Source organism: Coloeus monedula (assembly GCF_965178545.1).
Source record: "Coloeus monedula genome assembly, chromosome: 7".
NCBI classification, from domain to species: domain Eukaryota; kingdom Metazoa; phylum Chordata; class Aves; order Passeriformes; family Corvidae; genus Coloeus; species Coloeus monedula.
Genome location: NC_138787.1, coordinates 35,038,734 through 35,061,387, shown reverse-complemented (window position 1 = coordinate 35,061,387; position 22,654 = coordinate 35,038,734). Strand labels below are relative to the sequence as shown.

At 40.9% G+C, this 22,654-nt stretch overlaps 1 protein-coding gene across 4 annotated transcripts in view; it reads right to left on the bottom strand.

The window, feature by feature from the left end:
* SPOPL (speckle type BTB/POZ protein like) overlaps window positions 1-21,564 on the bottom strand; it is a 33,347-nt gene extending 11,783 nt beyond the window's left edge. For all 4 annotated transcript variants that reach the window (XR_014226580.1, XM_082285212.1, XM_082285213.1 and 1 more), the window contains exons 1-5: window positions 21,352-21,564; window positions 6,385-6,519; window positions 6,084-6,205; window positions 5,663-5,814; window positions 1,990-2,117 (exon numbers count right to left, since the gene is read on the bottom strand). Coding sequence is in view for 3 of the 4 variants with exons in the window: in XM_082285212.1 (XP_082141338.1) it covers window positions 1,990-2,117; window positions 5,663-5,814; window positions 6,084-6,205; window positions 6,385-6,462 (480 nt within the window). In the remaining variant the exon portion in view is untranslated. The remainder of the gene's footprint in view (window positions 1-1,989; window positions 2,118-5,662; window positions 5,815-6,083; window positions 6,206-6,384; window positions 6,520-21,351) is intronic.
* Between the last annotated feature and the right edge of the window lie 1,090 nt (window positions 21,565-22,654).

The window sequence follows — 22,654 nt, the reverse complement described above, 5'->3', positions numbered from 1 at the left end:
TTATATGGGAAGGGAGAATTCAGTCAAACAGAGAACAGTGTGTCTAAAACACTGAGGTTGTATTTCATCACTAGGTCACTTGCTGGTGGCAGCACCAGACTTCACAAAGTATTAAACTTATCAGCCCTTCAGGTTCCAATCCAAGGGCATATCCAGATGATCTTGAAAACCTCTGGCAACACAGAATGAGTATCTTTGCTGCCAAAGAGAACCAAATAATCTTCCTGCAACCCAACAGGAAGAAGGGCCAACCAACACAGTCAGTGATCAGTTACCTTCACTGAATACCTGCTACATCTGACAAGTTTTATCAAGCCAAGTGCAGTATAGGCTTAAGAAGTGGTAAGCCAGTTTTCCAAACAGGAAACAAGTAGGAAGGCAAACATGGAAATTGGAATTTAACAGTTAAGTTGTGAAAGGACAAAAACTTCAGGCTTGTCTATAGAAACAGGTGCTTCAAACAACACCTGTCATTTCTAAGGACAGCTGAAGAGCTGGTATCACACATCCAAAGAAAGAAATTCTTAAAATATTTGGATTTCCAAGTTTTTCCTTCACCCTGAAACAAGCCAGAAGTTATTTTAACACACTTGCTGTGAACAACTAAATGTTTTACTTCATTCCACATTTATAATCACAGTAGGTCCAACATTTCACAAAAACTACTCACATTAAAACATCAAGACATTTTGTCAGTGATTAGCATCAGAATTTAAGTAACAGTGTTCTCTGTGGAAAATTCAGTATTTCTTCTACTTACATTTCTTAAACAAACTTAATCTCTAAAATTAGAGTGATCTATTCCAAAACCAAATGCTACTTTTAAGAGCTGCTCATTTACATCAAAGTGTTCATTAAGAGGACAACTTAAGAAGAGAAAATACTCAAAAGTATCTTTACAGAACCATAAAACACTTGTTATATCTGCTTTTATCACCCAAATAATTGTATTCAAAACAAATTTATCATGCAGCTAATTTAACTTGTCTAAGTGAAAATAAGATGCACTATATTTGCAGTATCTAGTCTCAAGGGCCACATTTCAATTATTCTTCCTACCCAGCATAATGACATATAATTAAATTGTAATCTTGCCAAGACAATTTTACACATTTCCTGTAAATACACAGATCAAAGCAAACTTATTAGCAGTTAGAGCATCTATCATCCTCCTAAGTCACTAATCACTTTATGGCAGCCCAGATAACCAGCCAATGTATATTCAACATACAGTCCACTTACACTGCTACTTTCTCTACTTTCCATTTCTAACACTAAGCTTTTTACTGAAATTTAATATGAAAATTTAGGTTATGAACATAAATGATATTACAGAAGAACGGACCCACAATACACCATGAAGTTAAATTCATACCACAGCTCTCAATATTAATTTTCAGTATCAAACACACCTTCTAGAAGATACTTGCATTTGCTCAGAAAACAAAATGTAACAATTAGCCCAAAAATAAAGTGTTTAATTTACTGGAAAGACATGTTCATTGGTTAAAGCCATCAATTAGGATATTACAGGAATAGAGATTCTGACAATTAGCAGGGTTTTCTTTTATAATGTGAACCAGTATGTGAACATTTCCTTCTGCTTATCCAGTGAAAACCAATCCTCTAATTCCAAACACAACTTCTTTAAATAAAAGTGACCTCAGTAAAACAGCATTTCTGTAGATAGCACACACTAGCTACCTTTGGCATAAATAATTCTACAGTTGATTCTGATGTAACTGTGACAAGTTCATGGAGAAGTCCAGCAGTTTACAAGTGATCGAGTCAACATTCTACACCTCAGTGTACAAGCACCAAAAAACAGAACAAAATGCAATGCAGACAAAGCAATGTATATTTTACCAAGCTTCTAGATTTCAGAAGACAATTTTAGAGCATGTTACTGCTTAAATAAACATAAATCTCTACTTATTAGAGCAGAAAACATTTTATTTAAAATTTTATTACTTAAAAATGAATACCCACCTCACAAAATAATGTAAGCTTGTCATCTGGTAGAAGACCATTAGCTTCATCTAGTAAAAAATCTCTTCGGATAAATTTCTTAAACCCCCAGTCCTTGCCTTGCACAAATCGATACGCTCTTTGGCTTTCTGATAAAAAATTGTGTACAAATACAGCAAGTTAAAGGAAAATATTAACAAATAACACCTCATTCCACATCAAGGCTAAGTGTTAATAAAAAAATGAATCAATTTCACACATTTGGATCACATGTCACGTTTCTAGAAAACACAGAACGGATTAAAACCTTTTTAATATTGTAATAGTGTTATTTTATAAAATACTTGATAGAACTTAGTAGAGCACAATTTGCAATTCAAACCATATCATCTCCTTAGATCTCTCTGGCACCATCCAGCACAAGGAGTTTTTTCAGTGAGTGTTTAAGAAAGCCAATGTGTCAAAACAGGAATTGTTCAGAGGGAAGCACCATTACAATGAATTTGTCACCACAAACCCATCCTGACAACGCTCTGCAGTTGTCATAACAATGTGGTTTGACTTCTTCCTGAAACGGAAAATCTTGTTTCACAGGTTGAAATCAGTTTAAAATACAGTAAAAGCATTAAAATAGCAAAACAGAAATAAAAGATTTCAAGTAGTAAACTCTTTTTTGTCATTAAAAGATATTACTTGTATTTACCTTTTAGCCCTAGTTACAAGAATTTTTTTTTAATCCATCAGATTTGCTGTGACCACACAACTTTTTTTTTCCCAGTTCTAATGTTCACAGCCAAAAAAGAATTCCCACAGTCATCTCAGTGCAAACACATGTAAATTCAGTAAAATCGCACATTTTACATGGCAGGTTCACTGAAAAGTGGCCACTTGATCCACAAATTAGCCAAAGGAAAGAGCACCACATACTTTAGCTCAAATAGGAGAAAGAGGTTATTTGGAAATGGCTTTGAGAATCTAAGTAGAATAAAGCACATTCTGAATTATATTTAGAAAGATTGTTCAAAATTAAGACAGCAAAAATACTTCTGAAATAAGACCATAGGGGGAAGTGGGGAGGGATCTCATGAAGAGTTCTTTAAGAAAGAACTTTCCTTTGATTCCAAGAAAGCTGGGCAAAAAACATGTCACCATCTCATTTGCTGTATGCAGAGATGCTTCAGCCTTCCAAAAAGCAATTTAAAAGTTTAAGTCAGAAGTTTGTAATAAAAGCAACACGTTTTTCATGACAGAATCTGTTAAAATATCATTCCTTCTACAACCTCCATCAGCAAAGCCAGACTTCCCTGTACTATTGACCTTGGCAGCATCACTGGAACACACTTGACCACGTACCACAGAAAACACACACGTGTCACACACTGCCCTCACCACCAAGAGCTGGAAAAATTACATTCACAACAGCTCTTCACTAGGATTGCATCAAGCAAAATATCCTATCGAGATTTTCACTGTATTTTCAGAATACAAACCACCTGGGAGCTGACACTGCAGGAGGTGTGAGGTCTCTACCACTGCCACTTCATCACACTCCCAGTTCAACAACCCCCCTGTTCACACAGAGCACAGAAGCAGAGGAAAATGCACTTACTGAAGTGCAGTGTGGGCTTTGAGGGTGACACAACAAACACACAACACTGTTCACATCTGAAAATCTGTATACCAAAGAAGAAAATCACATTTTAAAAAAATATTGTCTAGGCTTTTTTTTTGGCATCTGGATTAGTGTTTTCACATTTTCACCAACTTTTAACCTCATTAAACTGAGTGAAAAAGATTCAGAAACTCACGTTCCAAAAGGATTCAAAAATTTCTTTTTTAGATTCAGCCCACTTCTTTATTCTGCAGACTTAGATTTCACTCTTAGCAGCAACAACCAGTGTTAACCCCCAAAATTAAGAGCAAAAATAGAGCAGCATAAAAGTGCAAATGTATTTTTCTTCTAATAAAGTTAAAATGTTAGCTTGCTCTCTGTTTCATACACAGCTTCACCCCTTGAAGCAGCAGCCTATGCATGAATTATCAATTTACAAGGGACATTGGAAGTGGGGCATCATTTCCCTGTCTCAGTAAATACACAGCATCTACAGAAGCAGATGGCAAATGGCTGGAGAGTCCAAGAAATAAGACTTCTGTTGGTAATTTCCCAAAGTGAAAAGATATTTATAACTCCTGTGGTGCCAAACACAGCACAGATACTATTGCAGAAGCTGAAGACACACCCACTCATAGGATTTTTAGCACTGCAGGGGATGATGAACCAACAGAGAGCTGATGGGCCAGGATTTGGGTGTTTGCTGCAGCCCTACTGTCAGGAACAATCAGGTCACTGGATATGGGGGTCCTGTGTACAACAAATCAACAAGAACCCACAATGAACCCCATAAGGCAAAAAAGGACAAGCAGGACACAGCTAAAGACTAGAACAGGCTGCCCAGATAAGCTGTGGAGTCTCCATCCTTGGAGCTCTCAAAGCACCACAGGTCCAAGCAAACTGCTCAGGCTGACCCTGCTTTCACCAGGGGTTTGGGGCCAGCCAGCCTCCAGAGCTCCTGTGCAAACTCAACAATTCTGCACTTCTGTCATTATCTCCAAATAGTTTTTGATGCAGTTTCACATTTTATTACAAACACCAATCCACTTCCGGACTGTGTCAAGTCCAAATGTATACATTCTCCAAATGTACACAAGTGTAGCTTTGCTCCAGAAGCAGGAAGCTTGCAGAGACTGAAGAAACCACCTCCATCAGTGTAAGAGGATTAATAGAGTGAAACATGCATGTGAAACATATATATTTACCTTCCTTCCAAAGAGTCCAATAATTTAATTTTAACATTTGAACTCAGTTCTATGGATTTAATTTAGAGATTACAAGTGGGCCTAGTTACATAAGGAGAAATAGCGTGAACTTTGGCTATAAACACTGCAGAACTATAGACTTGCAGAACTTGCAACAAAACAGGGCCTGAAACATCTCTTAAGTCCTGGAGTAGAAGGGAAGAAAAGAAGAGATATTCTTCACAGACAGGAGTTGAAGCAGCACAAATTCAGTGCAGATCAGCATTAAATTATTCATTTTCACAAGAATCCCAGCTTTCCCAAAAAGCATTTCCAATGAAGGTTGTGCTCACAAGTTTGAAACTAAGAGCTTTCCATACATTTTTCATATCAACACAACAATTAAATCAAATCACCAGTTATTTCAAAGTCTTCTAATTCCCTGGGTACATGGCTCATGTTTTTAAACTGATTACAGTGCAAATCAGCTGAAATAGACCAAAATATTGTAAAGGATGTCTAAAAAAAACAGCCACGTATGCTTATCCTAATGAACTATAGAAATCAAACACTTCCACTGGAGCTACGAACAAGCAAATACACCTCTACTAACAGGAAGCAAGAATAATCTGCTGGAAAAACTAAGTGACAAGGACCTGGAATAACAGCAGTTGGCAACGTGCTGTAATTTATACCGCTCAGGATAGAATTAACACAGCTCAGTGATCAGAAACATGTGAAACATGAACAGGATTTTATAATTACGTTTCTAAAAGGAAATGAAAAAAGGTATTTTTAAATTTTATCTCAGTATTAAATTCTGCTCTCAACTGAAAAAAAATTACATTGCTGATGTTCTTCAGGATGCTCTTACAAAACCACATTAATATCCCCTTACCCATTGCTTTCGTTTCTTCTCTTTTAGCATTCAGCAGGGAAAATTTGAATTTTGCTCTGACTTCACTTTTTGGACAACTGACTAAAAGCAAATACAATGACAAATAGTCTTTGCTTTCATCATCTAATCCCTTTGGATTCACTCTCAGGCACCTGAAAAAAAAAAGAAGAAATAGTAATTTTTAAATGGTACCCAGAATAAATTCAGAAATACTTTTACAAGACACAGTAATAAATGCTACTGAAATAAAGATTTCCCTTGTGATTGCCGACACTCTGAAATTAGAACCAATCCATACCTACAGTAAAACTCCAAGAAGTGTCCAAGTTTTAACATTTATTTGTAATTTAACTTCACTTTTTTTGTGAGTAAAAAAAAACCCAGAAAAAAACCAAAGCACTTGCTCAGATAAAAACCTTACCACTTCATTTTGTCATTTGGCCCTGATGAAAATGTAGAACTCTTTAAAACTTCACCCATTTCTTCACGGCAAAAACTGAAGTTATTAATGGTCCACATGTACGAAAATTTTACTACTTTAACCTGAACAAAAGATCAGAAAATGTTAAGAAAATTTAACTTGCATACCAAGCATTAACTATGAGAACTACTTAGGCTGTCAGCTATAATTTTTCGATATGTCAATAACTTTAATTTGGTTTTTCTTAACAATTATTATGACAATAAAAGAAAATAAAGCCATTGGAATTTATGTAGATTACCTGTGTGTAACACCAGCTTTCAGCCACAGGTCCACTGGACATCTCCCCAGGAGGAGGTGGGGTGGGAACCCTTGACATTGCCACTTATTGCAGGTTTATAGTATCAAGAGAGCAATCCAAACTTCAGCAATTCTCCTAAAAAAAGTAATTCATACATTTTGTTCATCCTTTTTGAGGTGTGGGAAACACAAAAACTCCTATTACTGTGTTTACTAAATGATGCATCTGAAAATTAAACCTGAAAAGAGGACAATGGCTCTGCTGGGTGTCACACATTAACAACCACTGGAGCTCAAAACCTGCAGGCTGAGCCCTCACACAGTAATTTATAAAAATAAGCACCTCTGCATCACACACCACCACTAATGACATTATTGACACCCCCTTTGCAAATTACCACTTTGCCCACTCCAGAAGTGTTATAACTTTCTTCAGGCTCTTCTCCTTTGATTTGCAGAGTACCCAGAGCACTCAGTTATTAGTACAGTGCCTTAGTTTTCCACCCAGACATAATACAGAAGAACACTCAGCCACCTGGGAGTAGAATAGGTTCACGCAACCCTGAGATTTCTGAATGGAGGGTAAGAAATTAAACCTGCCCTTCAAGTAGTATTTTCTTTCACAGGTGCCTTCTATCTTTAACACCAACAGACACAGCTGAAGAACTATAATCAACCATGTGCTCGTTCCCTCTCAAAGGACAAAGCTGGAAAACAGCTTCAGTCAACTACCCAGCCCTGCAGAACTTTCCAACAACAAATAAAGTGATTTGGTTATGGACTACCACCACCTAACAGAGCACTACAACTCCTTCTGCCCATCAGGAACTGAGTCACTTGCCCAGATCCCTCACAGCTGGCTACAGAGCAGTCATTGGGCCTGGCTCATGAAAGAAGGTGGGCCCATGAGAGGGCAGCTCTGGCTTCCTGGCTGGCTCTCCTTCAAGGGAGGGTTTGCTCTCAGCTGTAGACAGCTTCCTGTCACAAGCACAGCCTCTCACTTAAGCTGCTCCATTAAACTGCTAAGAAGTGAAATGAACCCTAATCAAACCAGAAGATAGTCAATTATTTCTGCCACAAAACATTTTCTCTTAGTACAGAAAGTTTCTTTAAACACACCCTGCTATCACTTAAAAGCAACCATCTTTCTGCAACATTTGACTGCTTCACTGTATAGCTCTTTTTTGCTGTGACAGAACAGCATTCATTGTCTTCCTCAAAAGATGTGATTGCACATCACTAATCATGATGGAACTCTCCAGGGACAGAGCAACACTTAGAAACAAGGTTTTATGCAAACATTGGTAAAAAGACACTGCGAGAGCACATACAATTCAGTCATGATGTGAACAAGTTTATTATTCCTACAGGAAGAATTCTGTTGTGTGAATTGCTATGATCCTCACTGGATGTTTTCCCACCTGCCTTTTCTGGTACTGCTTCTCACTCACAGTATGAAGTAGCCTTTCCACATCAAAGCCTGCTGACAGGGGATTGCTCTGAATCACGTAAGTATAAGACCTTGAAAAGAAAGCTAATTCTCAGTTTTCACCAGATGAGGAAGCAGATGCTTTATAATCATATCCCTTAACGAATCTCTACCAACAGATCTGCTATGACAGGGTGAAAACAAAATATTGAATAGGTCTCCTGCAAGATATGGATCCCTGAGACATTGAAAACTAATCATAAATACAATTCAGCTGTCTTTAATAAATGAGTTTTCCCCAAATAAGGCTTGTATTTGTGGCAGCATTCAGTACTTCATTAGTACTTTCCGTAAATGAAAAACAAGCAGCATCCCTAAATTTAAGATAACTGAGCTTGTTTGCCTCATATTTTTTTAAGCAGGAAACACATATATTGTGCATGTTGTGTTTATAGAGTTTTTACTTACATGTTTACAATTGGTTTTGATTCTCTGTACAGAACCACCCAGAGTACAATTCCTGGGAAGGATACATAACCACTTCTGCTTTTGTAAAGCAAATATTAGCACTTATATTACCCTTATTTCTGGAAGCACATCCTAATCAGTGGTAACAACTGAAGCTGTTCCCCAAACGCAACAGATTTGACATAAAACCATATCCTGAAAGGGTTAGAACAGCTTACCTCAGCCTTACTGAACCCGCTTGCTGCTCCTCAATTCTCCAAAGCTAAAAGCAGGAAGAAATACAGCCCATTCCTTATTCTGTCATTTGCATGAGATGCACAGGACTGTCTCGTCTCTCATCTGTACCTCAATTCTTCAGTCCATTAGACCAGTCAGCTTCCAGTAACCATGAAGGAACAGCAGATCTGAGCCAAATTTGCTCTGAAGTGGTTTCTAAATTGGAAAAGCCTGAAAATAACTGCTGTACACAATCTCTTTTAAGAAAGTGTTTGGTGACCTTGGGCCAGCTACCACTAGTTATCTGCCCACTCCTGTCTCACAGCTAAATCATCTTGATTCACTGAGAATTTAATTCCAAGCAAAGGTAGTTATTTGCAATTATTTTCAGGTCCATCTGTTGCCTTGTCTCTGTACCTGATCTACCCAGGGCATCTGTACTTCAGAGGCTGCTTCCACCTGCTGCAGGGCCTTTATTTAAGGAAGACCTGATTTTACCTAAGTACACTTCCCAGGTCCTTTTGAATAGCCTCAGCTTTTTGTAAAGTTTCCCCTTTACAGTACTAGAACCAGACAACTGATTTTCATGACCTTCTGGTACATCTCTTAGGATCAGATTTCCACCTCACTTTTTTTGCAAGGATTTACTATGCCAATCACATTTTTAGACTGAGAAAACTGGCAGAAAGCAGTAACTTTAAATCCTTGATGCTGGGAGTCTGTGCTGAGGAGCTGTCTGTATTTTTTAGTACGCCTGGGCACACAACTTAAAAAAAACAAGGGACCAACCAAGACAAACTGAATAATGGAGAAGGAATAAACAGAGCATCTGATGCTCTGTTAACGTGTACCAAAACACAGGCAGAAGGATGGAAATGGTTTAGCAGCACTGCAGATCTGCCCCTCACTTTACTTAATCAGTTAATTGGGATTTGGGTGAGGTCATAGGGACATTTTTCAGAACTTCAAGGTGAGAAAGAACACAAGGTTTAAAGATGCTGTCCTGAAGTGCAGAGATGTTTTGAGAAGGACTTTTGCAGTCCTCAGACTGACAGTCAGACCATGCTGAGTGGCCACCAGTGGTCACCAGGGCAAAGGAGACCCTGAAGGTGAAAACAGAGATGCAAATACACACTCACCCTTTGCCCTACTGTGCTCTGCATGGGGAGGAGACTAAATACTACTTTGAAGACATTGTTTATGAATCATTGATTAGCCACTGTCATCAGCCCTGACAAAATGGTTCTTCCAAGTACCAACCCCTCATCACAGCCTATTAGACCAAATGGTTGGGAACAGAGAGAGCTGCAGTTCACAAAACCAGTCGGAGAATGACTGGGAGGAATTAAATCAGTGAAGGGCAGGAAGACAGGTCTGCTATCTGCAGGATGAAACAACTTAGAGGGACAATTTTCATGCTAGAACCTGCATTTATTACTCTGCAGGCCATCATGAACAAAGCAGCAGAAATGATGGAACATTATCAGACAATAGCTCCAAGAGTTTTCAGGCAGTGCTGTGCCTGTCTGGACAGGGCTCAACAAACCAGTCCGTGTGGCCATTCTGCCAGGCTGAAATGTCTGACCATCAGGGAAAACATACACTGGGAACAGGAAAATGAGCTTTAATGGATGGGGTAAATGAAGTTTCTGGCTTTCAAAAGGAAAATAAGATATATTCTTAAAGGGTGTCAAGTTCCTTTGTTTGGGTTTTTTCTAATGAAGTGATATATTCATACTGAATGTTGTACAGAAGTCAGTGATGATTTAATTCAGGGTTTGTGTTCACTGTCCTACTTAAAAAAAAGTAGAAAAGGTCAAAGGTTCTTTGCTTGTGCTTCCAGACCCCAAACACGATGGGCTTATCACTTCTTCTACTGGTCTGTTAAGGAAGGTACTGGCTTCACCTGATAATCGTTCTGCAAATAGACCAGATTCTGTTAACTCGGGATCTTTGAGGAGCTGATCCTCCTACAGTGAGCAGTAGGCAGAAATAAGATAAAAAAGGGGGATTTCTCAAAGCACATTTTATTTAGGAATTAGCTGAAGAGCTCTCCTAGTCAAACAAATACTTGTGCTAAATTTAAAGCCATCTCAAATTGATTATTGTTAATTAATTACCTGCACACAGAGTGTAAAGAAAGCACAGGCTACCTTCCAAAAAATGTACTTACAAAGATTTTCATCACAAGCTGGATCAGCTCTCTACTTTCCTAACTTTTAAAATGAGATCTTAAGATTCAAAGTGACTTCCTACATCAATAACATGACTTTCAAAAACATTGTGTTGTTTCCTTCTCTAAAATTGAGTATTTATCAACATTCTAAACGAAGTTACTTTTCAACCTCTCAGAGCTAGACAAGAGCACATTCCCAGTCTCTTACATCTTGTGCTGGAATTATCTCAACTTTTTCACTGAAAAAAGTGACTAGCTCATTAAGAAAGCACCACATACATAGGAAGACACAAAGAAGAATTTTCTACACCCCCAATAATAAGCCCACAAAACACTTCATAAACCTGTTTCAAGAACAGCCCTGTTAAGAGGATGTTGGGCCAGCTCTCTCACTAGGAGCAGCTCAGTGCAACAAGCAGATCCCAGGAGTTGTGTCAGGGCAGTCACAGTGGAGCAGGTGCACACGAGGTGTTGCACATTAACCACTGACCATAGCAATGGTTTATCTTGGTATTTCAGTGAGGGATTGCAGCCAGCAAATTGCTGGTAGCAATGGCTAAACAAACTGTCTTCTGCAGAGTACCCAACACACCCCGAAAGTCAAATCCAGCCTGCCAGAACCCAACCCACAGATAGTTCTCCAAGCAAATCAGTGACCCTGTCCTGCTCCCTCAAGAGCGAGAAGAAAAGCACATTGTGAACTGGGTGATCAGTTCCTGCTGAGCCTCTTCCTTCCAGCATCCCCCTTCTTCCCAGGGCTCGAGCCTCCAGGATCAAAGTGGTTCCCTCCTGGGTCACACCAACAAATTAAACATGCATGTACTGCATATTCCATTTGGATGGTGACAGTCTTTTCCTGAGCAGGGCAGAACACTGCACAAAACACAAAGCTGTTATGAATTAACTCTTTGTCCCTTCTCTGGAAATACTGATATTTTATCACTGGCTGAAATAAAGATCACCTTCTGAAGCTGAACTGACAAATAACACTCCATTCCTCCAAGTTTTTATTCCTAGTAAATACATAATTCAGAAACCAAATACAGTTTGTGAAATTTTCAGGGCTTGGTTTTTTGGGAAAAAAAAAAAAATCTGAAGTAAGTCTTTCATTCAGTAAAAATCCACTCAAAATAAACGGTTACAGAGATACTAGTCTAGTTACAGAGATACTTATTTCATTTCCTCTCATAAAATGATCACCAGAAAATAAAGTATTACATAGTATAATATCATTAACATGTAAGTGTTACATGTAAAACTATCTATCAGTATTTGTTCAGGGAATCAGTTTTGTTTTTCAAATTACAGAGAAGGCAAATTCTTGGGAAAAACACCATCATCACTTCTTGGCTGAGAAAGAGTACATTTATGAATATAAAAATGAAGGAAACAAACAAAGCCAATCAAAATAGTTATGTCTGAAGTGGACATTCCAAGGCCCAAGACAAAGTTACTCCTGCAGTCTACCATGTGAAGCAATATTCCAGCTGGATGACACAGTTTAAGGTAGCATCAGCTTATGAAGGCCAAACTATTTAAGAGTGAAAAAAGCCATGTCCCTTTCTCATTGATCACAGAAGGATTTGTGTAACAGCCACCCACTACCTGGCTCACACTTATTCAGTGGCATGAAATGCCTGTGGCTTGAAATTTTTTTTTTTTCTGTTTAAAAGTTTGTCTTATAAGCCAATTATGCTTACATAAATTCCTAAGATTTTTACTAGTAGTAGAAAAAAAAATGAACTTTGCAAAAAATAGGATTGTTTTTTTAATTAGGAGGATTTGTATCCCTTCACAATTGATCTTTTTGAAAGAACTGCTGTTGTATTTCCTAAACAGCTAACTATTAAACTAAGTTTCCTGCTGGATGATCCACAACACAGTAACAGATGTCTGAAAGGTCTATTAAACTCAAGCAGTTTTGCAATTTGTTCAGTTATTATCTTCTCTGAAAACAGACTCAAGATATACCTAAGAAAATTTAAATACTGTGTTTAGCATTTATTGATTTTAATCCCCATCTATCACTGCATCATTTGAGCGAACAGAATTACTCATCCTTACACAATTGCGATCACATATATACATCCCTAAGTTAGAAAACCTATAGGTTAAGGATGTACTACACTTCACATTATCTGTAGTACTTCTAACATGAAGAATTTCTCCTTTTTGGGGCAAAAGATGGGAACAGCAGTTGGACTACACACAGGAAAACCCTAAGACACTTACTGAAGAGGCAGCCCATAACAGTCACAAAGGTTTGAGGCTTTTTTAGAACATGATATTAAAAAAATGCTTATTTAAGTACATGTTTGCTCTGGAACCATGCAATAGCAACCAAGTTTACACAAACCCAAGCTCTGGGGCTTAAATCAGAAGCTCTGGCTGCTCCTGTGCGCTTCATGCTTAACATCTCACCCCTGCCATCCCACAGCTCTGCTGGAAGCCTGTGCTCTGCCAGGAGACACAACCAGCAGCCACACCACGAGCCAGTTCATGACTCTCTCCACACTGTTCCAGTGAGAAAAAAATACTACCATGGACTGGACTGTGACAGCTGAGAAACTCCACATACACCCTGTCACCCCTGCCCAGGGACAGTAAACTCCAGCAAAGAGAGGGCAGGCAGCTGGGGTCACAGACATCTCAAAATAGCTGCAACTAAGACTCTGGAATCTAAAAGCACATCCCCGTGGTGGTTCCAGCAGAAAAGCCCCAGCAAGGCAAAACCCAGCACACGGGAAATGCCCAACTTTTCAGGAGGGTGGTGGTGTAGCTATGACTGACAACACTGAAGTCAGCAGCTCAAAATTAGCAAGATAGTACCTATTAGTTGTACAAACTGAAAAGTTAAGTACACACCATTTTCAGGCTTTTCTCTAAATTTTCTTTCCCACCCTAAGCCTTTGAAAAATAAAGTTGAATTTTACCTCAGCTGAGAGAAAGCCCAAGTGCTCAGCAGAGCTAGAGCTATAACTGTCTAGTTTACATCAGCCAAGCCTACTGATAAAAATCCCCCAGCATTAGCCTTGCATTATTGTTCTGTAATACAGGAAACCCAGTGTGCTCTGTATTAGATATCCCAGACCATTCCCTACAGCAGTCATCCATACATTTCCCTGGAGAAGAAATGCAAGATTATTTCTTACAGCATTTTTCATTTTCATTGCCCAGTCTAGTTTTACTGGACCCAAAATAGGGGTATTTCCACCACGATTCCTCTTGGGAAACTATTCTATTCTATTCAAATAATCTATTGCTGTTGGGGTTTGTTTCCTGGTATACAGCCAAACTGATCTTTTCCCCTCCTTAGTTTCACTCCATTACTCTTACTCCAGCAAATCATTGGCACGTGAAAGTATATTAAGTGAAGACATTTTTACCCTAAATGCTTTAGTTACACACAATTAAGAGTTCACCAAATTGAAAATGCTAATCTTAACTTTCTTCTTTGCACTTGGAACAGAAGTCTGTATCAGCCAACAGAATGTTGATTTCAACCAAACAAGAAAGTATCTTTCCCTAGGAGATTCACAGCTAGTCTGGGGTGGTTTGGGTTGTTTTGGTTTTCTTTACTTCTAAAACTTGTAAGGTTTGCCAGAAGCACTGCCCTACACTCTTTGGAGACAGGTGTTTTCATTTGCTGCAAAGGAGCTGTACAGAGCAGCACGATGTTCTCCTCATTAACCTCTGCAGACTGGCAGCACCTGCAAAGCTCACATCGAATTGCTACAACTGCTTTCAGCAGGCAAAAGCTCACACTCACAGATGTTGTCAGGAGGGGGGCTGATCATCCATTTGTTGCCCTGTTACCTCTCACGGCAAACCAGTGGTCACATTTGTGCACACAGCTGCATCTTGGAGATTCTCAGAGTCACAGCTCATTTCAGGTCTGCTCTATGCCCGAGTGTCAGACCTTGAGAAAAAAACAACTGATACTTTTAAGCTAGGAAATCGAGAAAAAAAAGCCCAAAACTCAATTCTGCCAGAGGACCAAACTGCATTTGATGCTAATTTGCCCAAACAGTCTTGAAATTGAACTAATCCACAACAGCTGATTAGATACATCCTAAGAAAGACAAGAGGTAGAGCTGCACACACACTTGCTTTGGTGAATATGAAGCAGGAATCTCTAAAAGCCATCAATGCAAGCAAAACTTGACCTCTCAGAATTGGACTGCAGCTAAACTGGTTTAGACCCACAGAGATAAAGAAAATCCTAAAAGTTCATAGAATATCTTGAGTTGGAAGGACGAGTCCAGCTCATAAATTAGTCCAACAGAAACTGGCTTCTGAATTTCAAAGACAAGTACACCATTGTACAACTTCTACCATTCTATTGTTCAAAAAACACCCAGGCACTGTTTTGCTTATACTTTAGGATTTAAGAACCATTCAGATATAATCTGTTTAAGATCCCTTTTTCCACAACAAAAGCAATTCAAAGCTTGGCAGTTCCCTGTAAGTTTCCCCACGTACAGCACAGTCTTAGTTGCTCAAGACAGAAGAAAATTTCCCAAGTAAATAGCAAGGCAAAGAGACTGGCACAGGCCTGTTGGGGTGGCTTGGCTGTGGAGTAAATAGATTTGGTTTCATCTTGAGTGCTGTCAAACAAGGCAGACCAGAAGCAGATCTGAGTCTGCTGCTCTTTGCCTCCATCCACAGAAGACACAACCCTGCTGTGAATCATCCCAACGAGGCCATCTCATCACACACAGAGCAGTGCCTGCAGTGCCGCCACAGAAAAGTGCTCTCCCAGAGCACTAAAACAAACAGAAGGAAAAAAATGCAATTTACTATCAGGAAATCAAGAAGTCAGCCAACACCAAGTGCCGAGCCTCTCTCTACAAGTGACTCTGGAAACCTCTGAAAGCTCAGACACTGTAATTTATTAGTAACCCAGACTAACACTTGATGATGTTACTGCCATATATCTTTCCCCTCAGCACTCAGTGAGCAGAGTCTCACACTCGTTGGAGGGGATGGCACATTTCCAAACACAACTGCTATTTAAATCATTAAAAATTACGCCTGGCCTGTAAAACAATATTCAAAACCCCTGACTACAGAATAAAGGTGGATTTTACTTGATGATCTTATTAATATAACTAATCATAGCAACTAACTCTGGATATAAAGTTTGCCACACACAAATTTTGAGCATTACTGCCTATGGAAGATTTTCTTTCACTTCCATCATGCTTTCCTTCTCCCTCCCTCTGTTGTTTTTTTTTTTTTAAGGGAAAACCAACACTTCAGGAGAATGTTACTAAAAAGGGGGTTTTTTGTCATAAGCAAGACAGGAACTCCCCTAATCACAAGGCTCTCATGAGATGCAACAGTATTAATTCAAATCTTTTGGATCTATTTACTGTATTTTTTCCCCTGGATCAACCACCTGCCCAGTGGATTTTGCAAAACTCACAAAAAATGTATTTATGCAAACTTCTTCAGTATAAGAAGTTTCAGTTTCTTAGCAGCTATATCACCCATCGCAATTATTCTGCTGCCATTTTTTATTTAAAATTGTTTGCTATATGCACGTAAGGAAACAGAAAAAATCTACCTTGACATACTCTGCAGAGATCAGAAAAACACACTGAAAATAGATTTCATACATATTATTCCTCTGAAACCATCATATGCCAAGTGCAGTGCCAGACCCAAGAGTGAGATCACACCCACTTGGACAGTCAGGACAGCAATGCATTACATTAACCTGCAACCACACACATCAGCCAGAGATTTCAGACAACTTCGTCTCCAGAATAACATTTTCAGAACTGAAATAATATGACTTTAAATAAGCTCATACAGACTCTGCGTGGAACTTTCCAAATGCATGAAAAAACACCTAAAAATAGGAATAAATCCAGATGTACACAAATAATTTTGCTGCAATTAACTTTGCACACAGCACAGACACGTTAGTTAAAATGACTATTTTGTCCTGTTACAGCAACAGTTATTTGATTTGATATGCAAATATCAATGTGCCACTGGTACACCTGATACTTATAAAAAGGAGCTAAAGTTCAATATTTTCTTTATATATTGCTCCATCCCTGAAGCTGAAGCAAACTATATTAACCACCTGTTATCTATATGCGTTTCAAAACTGTTCTGGTTTTATCTTCAAGAGTTTAGATTACAAACAAGTAACTCTGAAATTAAACTCAATTAACAAGGAATCTATCTGCCTTAAAATTTAAGAAAAACTGCCACTAAAGAGTGCTGGTTTTGTTGCTGAGGTAATGTCTACAGATGAAGTAATTCAGAGCCCTATTGTGTTCTGTGCTGAAGACAGTAAACATGTGTCTCCTCTAAAGAATTTAAAGAAATTATTAGCTAATCTGAATAATTAGATTAATATATTAAGTGCTTGAAGCAACAAATTACTTGTATTTAGATTTCATTTCAACTTAACCCAGTGATTTTTAACTTAAACTCTGTGTATTGAAATCATCTGTCCTTCAGAGGCTACAGGCCATGTTAATGGAGAAACCAGATTCATCAATTAGAAACTGAATATGAATAAAGAAAGCCAGGAAAATGAAAACTTTTGTGAAGTTTTCCAAAGAAAAAGTCAACATGGAACAGAGAGCTAGAAAGTAGGACACCAGAGGAGAAAGTTACACCAGCTATTCCTCAGGCCAGAGGAGTTCTGCACCTACACCTAATTTCAGTTGTTCAGGAAACAACCACTGATGGCAATCACCCCAAACCCTTTTAGAGACACCCAAGTCTAATTAATTTGCTGAACATTCAGTACACAAGAAAACAAGGCATTTGAAAGACATCAAGTACAAGTCATAGCCCCCCCCATTTCCTTCATCTCCACTCACAGCCCTACTCATGAATCGATTTTGCAAAAGACTTGACCAACTGGTAAGTGAGCTCTTGGGAGAGGACAAACATTAAAGGAACAACCAGGAAGGAGGCCAAGAGAAAGCTTGGCTCCCAAGTTTCACCCAGTGATCCTTTCCACTGCACAACAATAAGAGGTTCCCACCCCATGAACTTTGGAAGTTTCCCAACTGCTGGAGACATTTACTCCACCAGCAGCAGCACTGCCTACGCCAAGAGCTACTCTGTTGCATTCTTCCTGGCACACAATTGCTTTTTCTTCCTATAAAGCAGCCAGGTAAATTACACATCAAATGATACTTCACCTTTGAACTACTTAAGAATTCAAGTCACAATATAGTGCAAAGAGCAAATGTCATGAGAACCGCGGTGGATGAGCTGACACAAACTGTTACAATTAAAAGTAGCATGTGTAATATTTTTCACCAAAAAATGAAGTGATAAATGGTTTCTGGGAGATGCAAGGCAGTATCAAGGATAAGTAATCTAATTCAGGGAATTTGGACATGTGAGCTCTCTGGGTTATTCCATGCCAATGACTTTCTGAAACAGCTGAAAGAGTATCTCACTTTCCACTACATTTCCCAAACGCTATATGCAAACACTCATCACAACAACGTTGACAGATGCATGCATGGTTGCAAAGTGATTCCTTGTACAAAACATAAAAAACCTTGTAGCTGATAAAGAATAATTTTAAACCAGGCTACCAAAAACCACACTGGAAAGCTATTAAACTTGGATAAAATAAAACCAACAGAGTTGAGGTTTATAGCTGAGGGATTTTAGGTTAAGCTCTTTCCAACACTGAACATACACTTCTGCCAAAATTCCACCACACAAGTTGAATAGCTAAAACATTACCAAACCCCCACATTTATGCACTCTCCGTAACACAGTTACACACACTTCTTAAGAAAAACACTGAACTAAAGCAAGCAACCATCTTCTCTCAGTTAAGAACATCTAAATTACCACCACTAAAATACCTCACAGAGTTGCAACAAATCTCCTCTAAGTACCGAGCACAAACCGAATGAGAGATTTCCTACTTCCATTTGAAGGGACAATTCCAATAGGAAGCCTTTTGATGTGAGTGGGACAAGAAGCAACAGAATGCCACAGGAACATGAACTGGAAAGTTTCTCAAGAAATCAAAGGAAGGAAGGTCTCCTGTGAATATGCATGTATTTTGTAGAGGGGAAAGGGCATCGTGGAATGACGGGATGGTCTGGGTTTGAAGGAAACTTGAAGATCATTTCATTCCAACACCCCCCTGCCATGGGCAGGGACACCTTCCACTGTCCCAGGTTCCTCCAAGCCCCATCCAACATGGCCTTGGACACTTCCAGGAATAGGGCAGCCACAGCTGCTCTGGGCAACCTGTGCCAAGAGCCAAGGTACAAGAGCCTCTTGGAGAGCACAGATAGGCATTAACCAAGCACTGAGGGAAGTGTCTTCTATTTCATCCTAAAAATGCAGGGCCCAGGACATACACAACAAAATGCATGGTCTTCATGCTTTGATTGGGAATACAGTATTTTGAAGATCCCAGGATTTTATGACTACAAGTATCAGGTTGCTGCTTCTGGGAAGTGTAACAATCTCACTTTAGACTTCCATAGTCTCAACCAGGTTTTGCTAAATACACAGGAAGCAGACTGCTTTTGACAAGGAGACAGAAATGCTCATAAGGAACATATGAACCTGTCACAAAAACTGTGAGAAAAAAACACCAAAAATATCCACTTGTCAACAACAGGAAAATATAACAGAAAAAAGCAGGCTGAGGTAGTTTTGTAAGGCAAGACACACAGAAGCCTACGCTGTGGGCCTGGAAACATTCAACAGCACAAATTCCTAATTACCACCACTTCTACAAGGGGGTGAGATGCAAGGAGAAAAAACGTGACCAGATACGAAGAGACTGTATATGAAAGGCTGGAAAAACAACAAATTCAGACAGAAAACCTGGGAGGAACAAATGAAGAGAAAAGTCAATGAGACCTAAGTGCAAGTCAACTGTTACCTATTGCTGTCCTCAGCTATTTCTTCTCCACTCTAACTTACGCTGATAATGACAACTGGTGTCATTCTCTCCTGTATATTTATGTTTAGGTGCTTTCAAAGGCACAAAAATCAACAGCAAAACACAACCGATAGAAAAAAAAAGGAAAAAAAGTAGTTTTAGAATATGTGATTTCAGTTGAACATGCAAAACTGTAAACAGCAGGCACTGACAGTTGAAACCAGTGACTAGGGCCAGGAAAAAAACTTGGTGGCTTTTCAAATTCATTTTATATTTGTCTATAGCATATACAAGTTTTTAATAGCAACAAGTAGCTTGCGCCGCCTATGTAAGTACAGAATGTAATTCTTTATTTTCACTGACAGTTTAAAAGCAGACTGCAAAGTACCAAAGTTAAAAGTTTGGCAGAAAGCTGTTTCAAGGGAATATAACACCAAGGATATTTCTGGATATTTAAAATCTCAGATTTCCAGAAGAGAGTTAAACGCGGTTTCTGCTGATGTACCAAAGCCTGACAAGTTTGCAGCTTTATATACAAAAGGCATATTGTTTAAAAGTTATTTTCCCTTTCCTGAGTAAATATCCCCTTACAGAGTGAGGGGGAAATACCATGCAACAGACACACACTGGAAATCCTTCACAAACATTTATGGTTGTCCTGGCCACACATCCCAGAAGGCCCAGAGAGAGAAGCCAGGTAAAATACTTTCAGAAGTGACAGTAACTGCTAAGTGCCCCTCTAAAAAGGGATATTTGTTTCCAGAAATAATAAAACTTCTAGTAAAAACAGAAAAAGGGACTTTTTTTTTTTTTAAAACCTTTTTTTCTAGTGGTTAAAACAAAATGCCTTGGCAGTCATACAAATGGTTTAGCTCAGAACCACTGTGGTAAAAATTCCTGTAACCATATGGGATATCTATCAAAATAATGCTTTCTGCAGAGCTGATAAGAATAAGGAAGGACCCAGCTTGACTCTGTCACAGATTGTTCTTCCTGGCAGGAGGTTCGAAACAATCCTTTTTGTTCAAATACTATTTTTATAACTCTTAACATCTCTTTAGAAAAGAACTGAAGAGTATTAAAACTGATTGCTGATTTCAGTACCCTACAGTTAAAAAAAATACCGAGAGCTCATCGATATCACCCATGCTGCTTCCTTTGTTTTGCTGCTTTCCATTCTTCACGGTCTTTCTCACCTACTCGTGCCCTCGAACAGCCTCAGTGTGATGCAAATTCCCCCGGACTCCCGGGAATTTCAGCAGACGACATCATCAGGTGAAACCCAGCCTGAGTCAACTTCACTTCCTGACCACGTCTAAGATGGTGCGCGCAGCCCGGTGAATCGAGGGGAGCTCTGCTCACACACCATTCACTCCCTGCCACAGCGTCCCTCAAACTTTGCCGCAGCCCAAAGACGGCAAACAACCTTCCAACCAGCCCCCCCATACACACACACCTTTTTTTTTCTTTCTTACAAGACGCGAACTTCCCAAAACAAACTGCACCGGGGGGTAATGAGGGCACGGGCGGAAAACACCGCGCTGTTCCGCGGGGCTCTCCGCGGCCGAGCGGCGGGCAGCGCTCACCCCGGGCCTGCAGGAGCCCGAGGCAGCGATCGCCGGATCCCTGGATCGCCGGATCCCCGGACCCCGCAGAGCCGACACCGCCCGCCCCGGCGGCCGCGGCCCAGCCCGGCCCTCCCGGAGCACCTCCCGGCGCTGCCCCGGGCCCGAGGGCACGACAGAAGCTTTTCCCCCCGCAGCCCCGGCCCGGCACGTACCGGATCGCGGTGCTGGCGGGGCGGCGCGGCGGGGCTCATTCCGCCGGGGCGGGGACGCTGTGACGGTCACCGGCGCCCGGCGGGAGGCGAAGGCGGCGAGCCCGGGCGGCGGCGGAGCCGCATCGTTGCCCGCGCCGAGTCCCGCTGCTCCCGGCCGTGCCCGCCCCGCGCTCGGCACCTCCCGGCTCCCGCACGGCTCCGCTCCCGCCGCACTTCCGGGAGGGAGCGGTCACGCGGCCGCGGGACGCGCCGCTTCCATCCGGGAACGCGCGCGGGGCGGGGCGGGGGCGGGCGGGGAGGGGGCCGGGCCGCCCGCGGGCTGTGGGTGAGCGCTCCCGGGATGCTGGGGACCGCAGCGGGCCATCGGGGCACTCAGGGCCATCCCAGCGCTCAGGGCCATCCCAGAGCACGTGGCGCAGGATTGCGTCCGGATGGGTCTGGAATATCTCCGCTGAGGGAGACTCCGCACCCTCTCCGGGCAGTCTGTTCCAGAAAGGTGTTCTTCCTCGTGCTCAGGTGGAGCTTCCTGCGCCTTCTCGTGGCCTCGTGTCCTCTTGCCCGTCCGGAAGGATGGAGCACCTCTCCTGAGGGGCTGAGACAAGGGGATTGTTCAGCCGGGAAGAGAGAAGCTTTGGGGTGACCCTGCAGTACTTGAAGGGAACTTACTGGGAAGTCAGGAGGACTATTTACAAGAGCAGGTAGTGACAGGACGAGGGAGAGTGGGTTCAGATGGAAAGAGTAGGTTTAGACCAGATATTAGGGAAAAAAATTTATTTTGAAGGAGGTGAGGCCCTGGCAGAGGTTGCCCAGAGAAGCTCTGGCTGCCCCATCCCTGCAGGTGTCCAAGGCCAGGCTGGGTAGGACATGGAGCAACTTGGTCTAGGGGAAGGTGTCCCTGCCCATGGCAGGGGGGTGGAACAAGATGATCATCGAGGTCACCTCCCAACCCAAACCATTCCATGCTTCTGTTTCTTGGCACTACCAAGAAGACCCTGGCATCATCTTCTTGGTACCCCCCTTTAGGTATTTATACACATCAGTGAGGTCCCCTCTCAGCTATTGCTTCTCAAGCTTAACAGGCCCAGCTCCCTCAGCCTTTCCTTCTAAGAGAAATGTTCCAGTCCCCCAATCATCCTCATTGCCCTCCTCTGGACCTCTGCTCTGAGGGGTCAGCAGGCTCCTCTGAGGACTCCTTATTTACTTATTTATTTCTTGTTTTGTTTTTCAGATGAAGTTGACCTGAAATTGAGACTCAGAACTTCCATCTGCTCCCCAGTATTGGAGCTGGAGCAGAGCCAGTCCT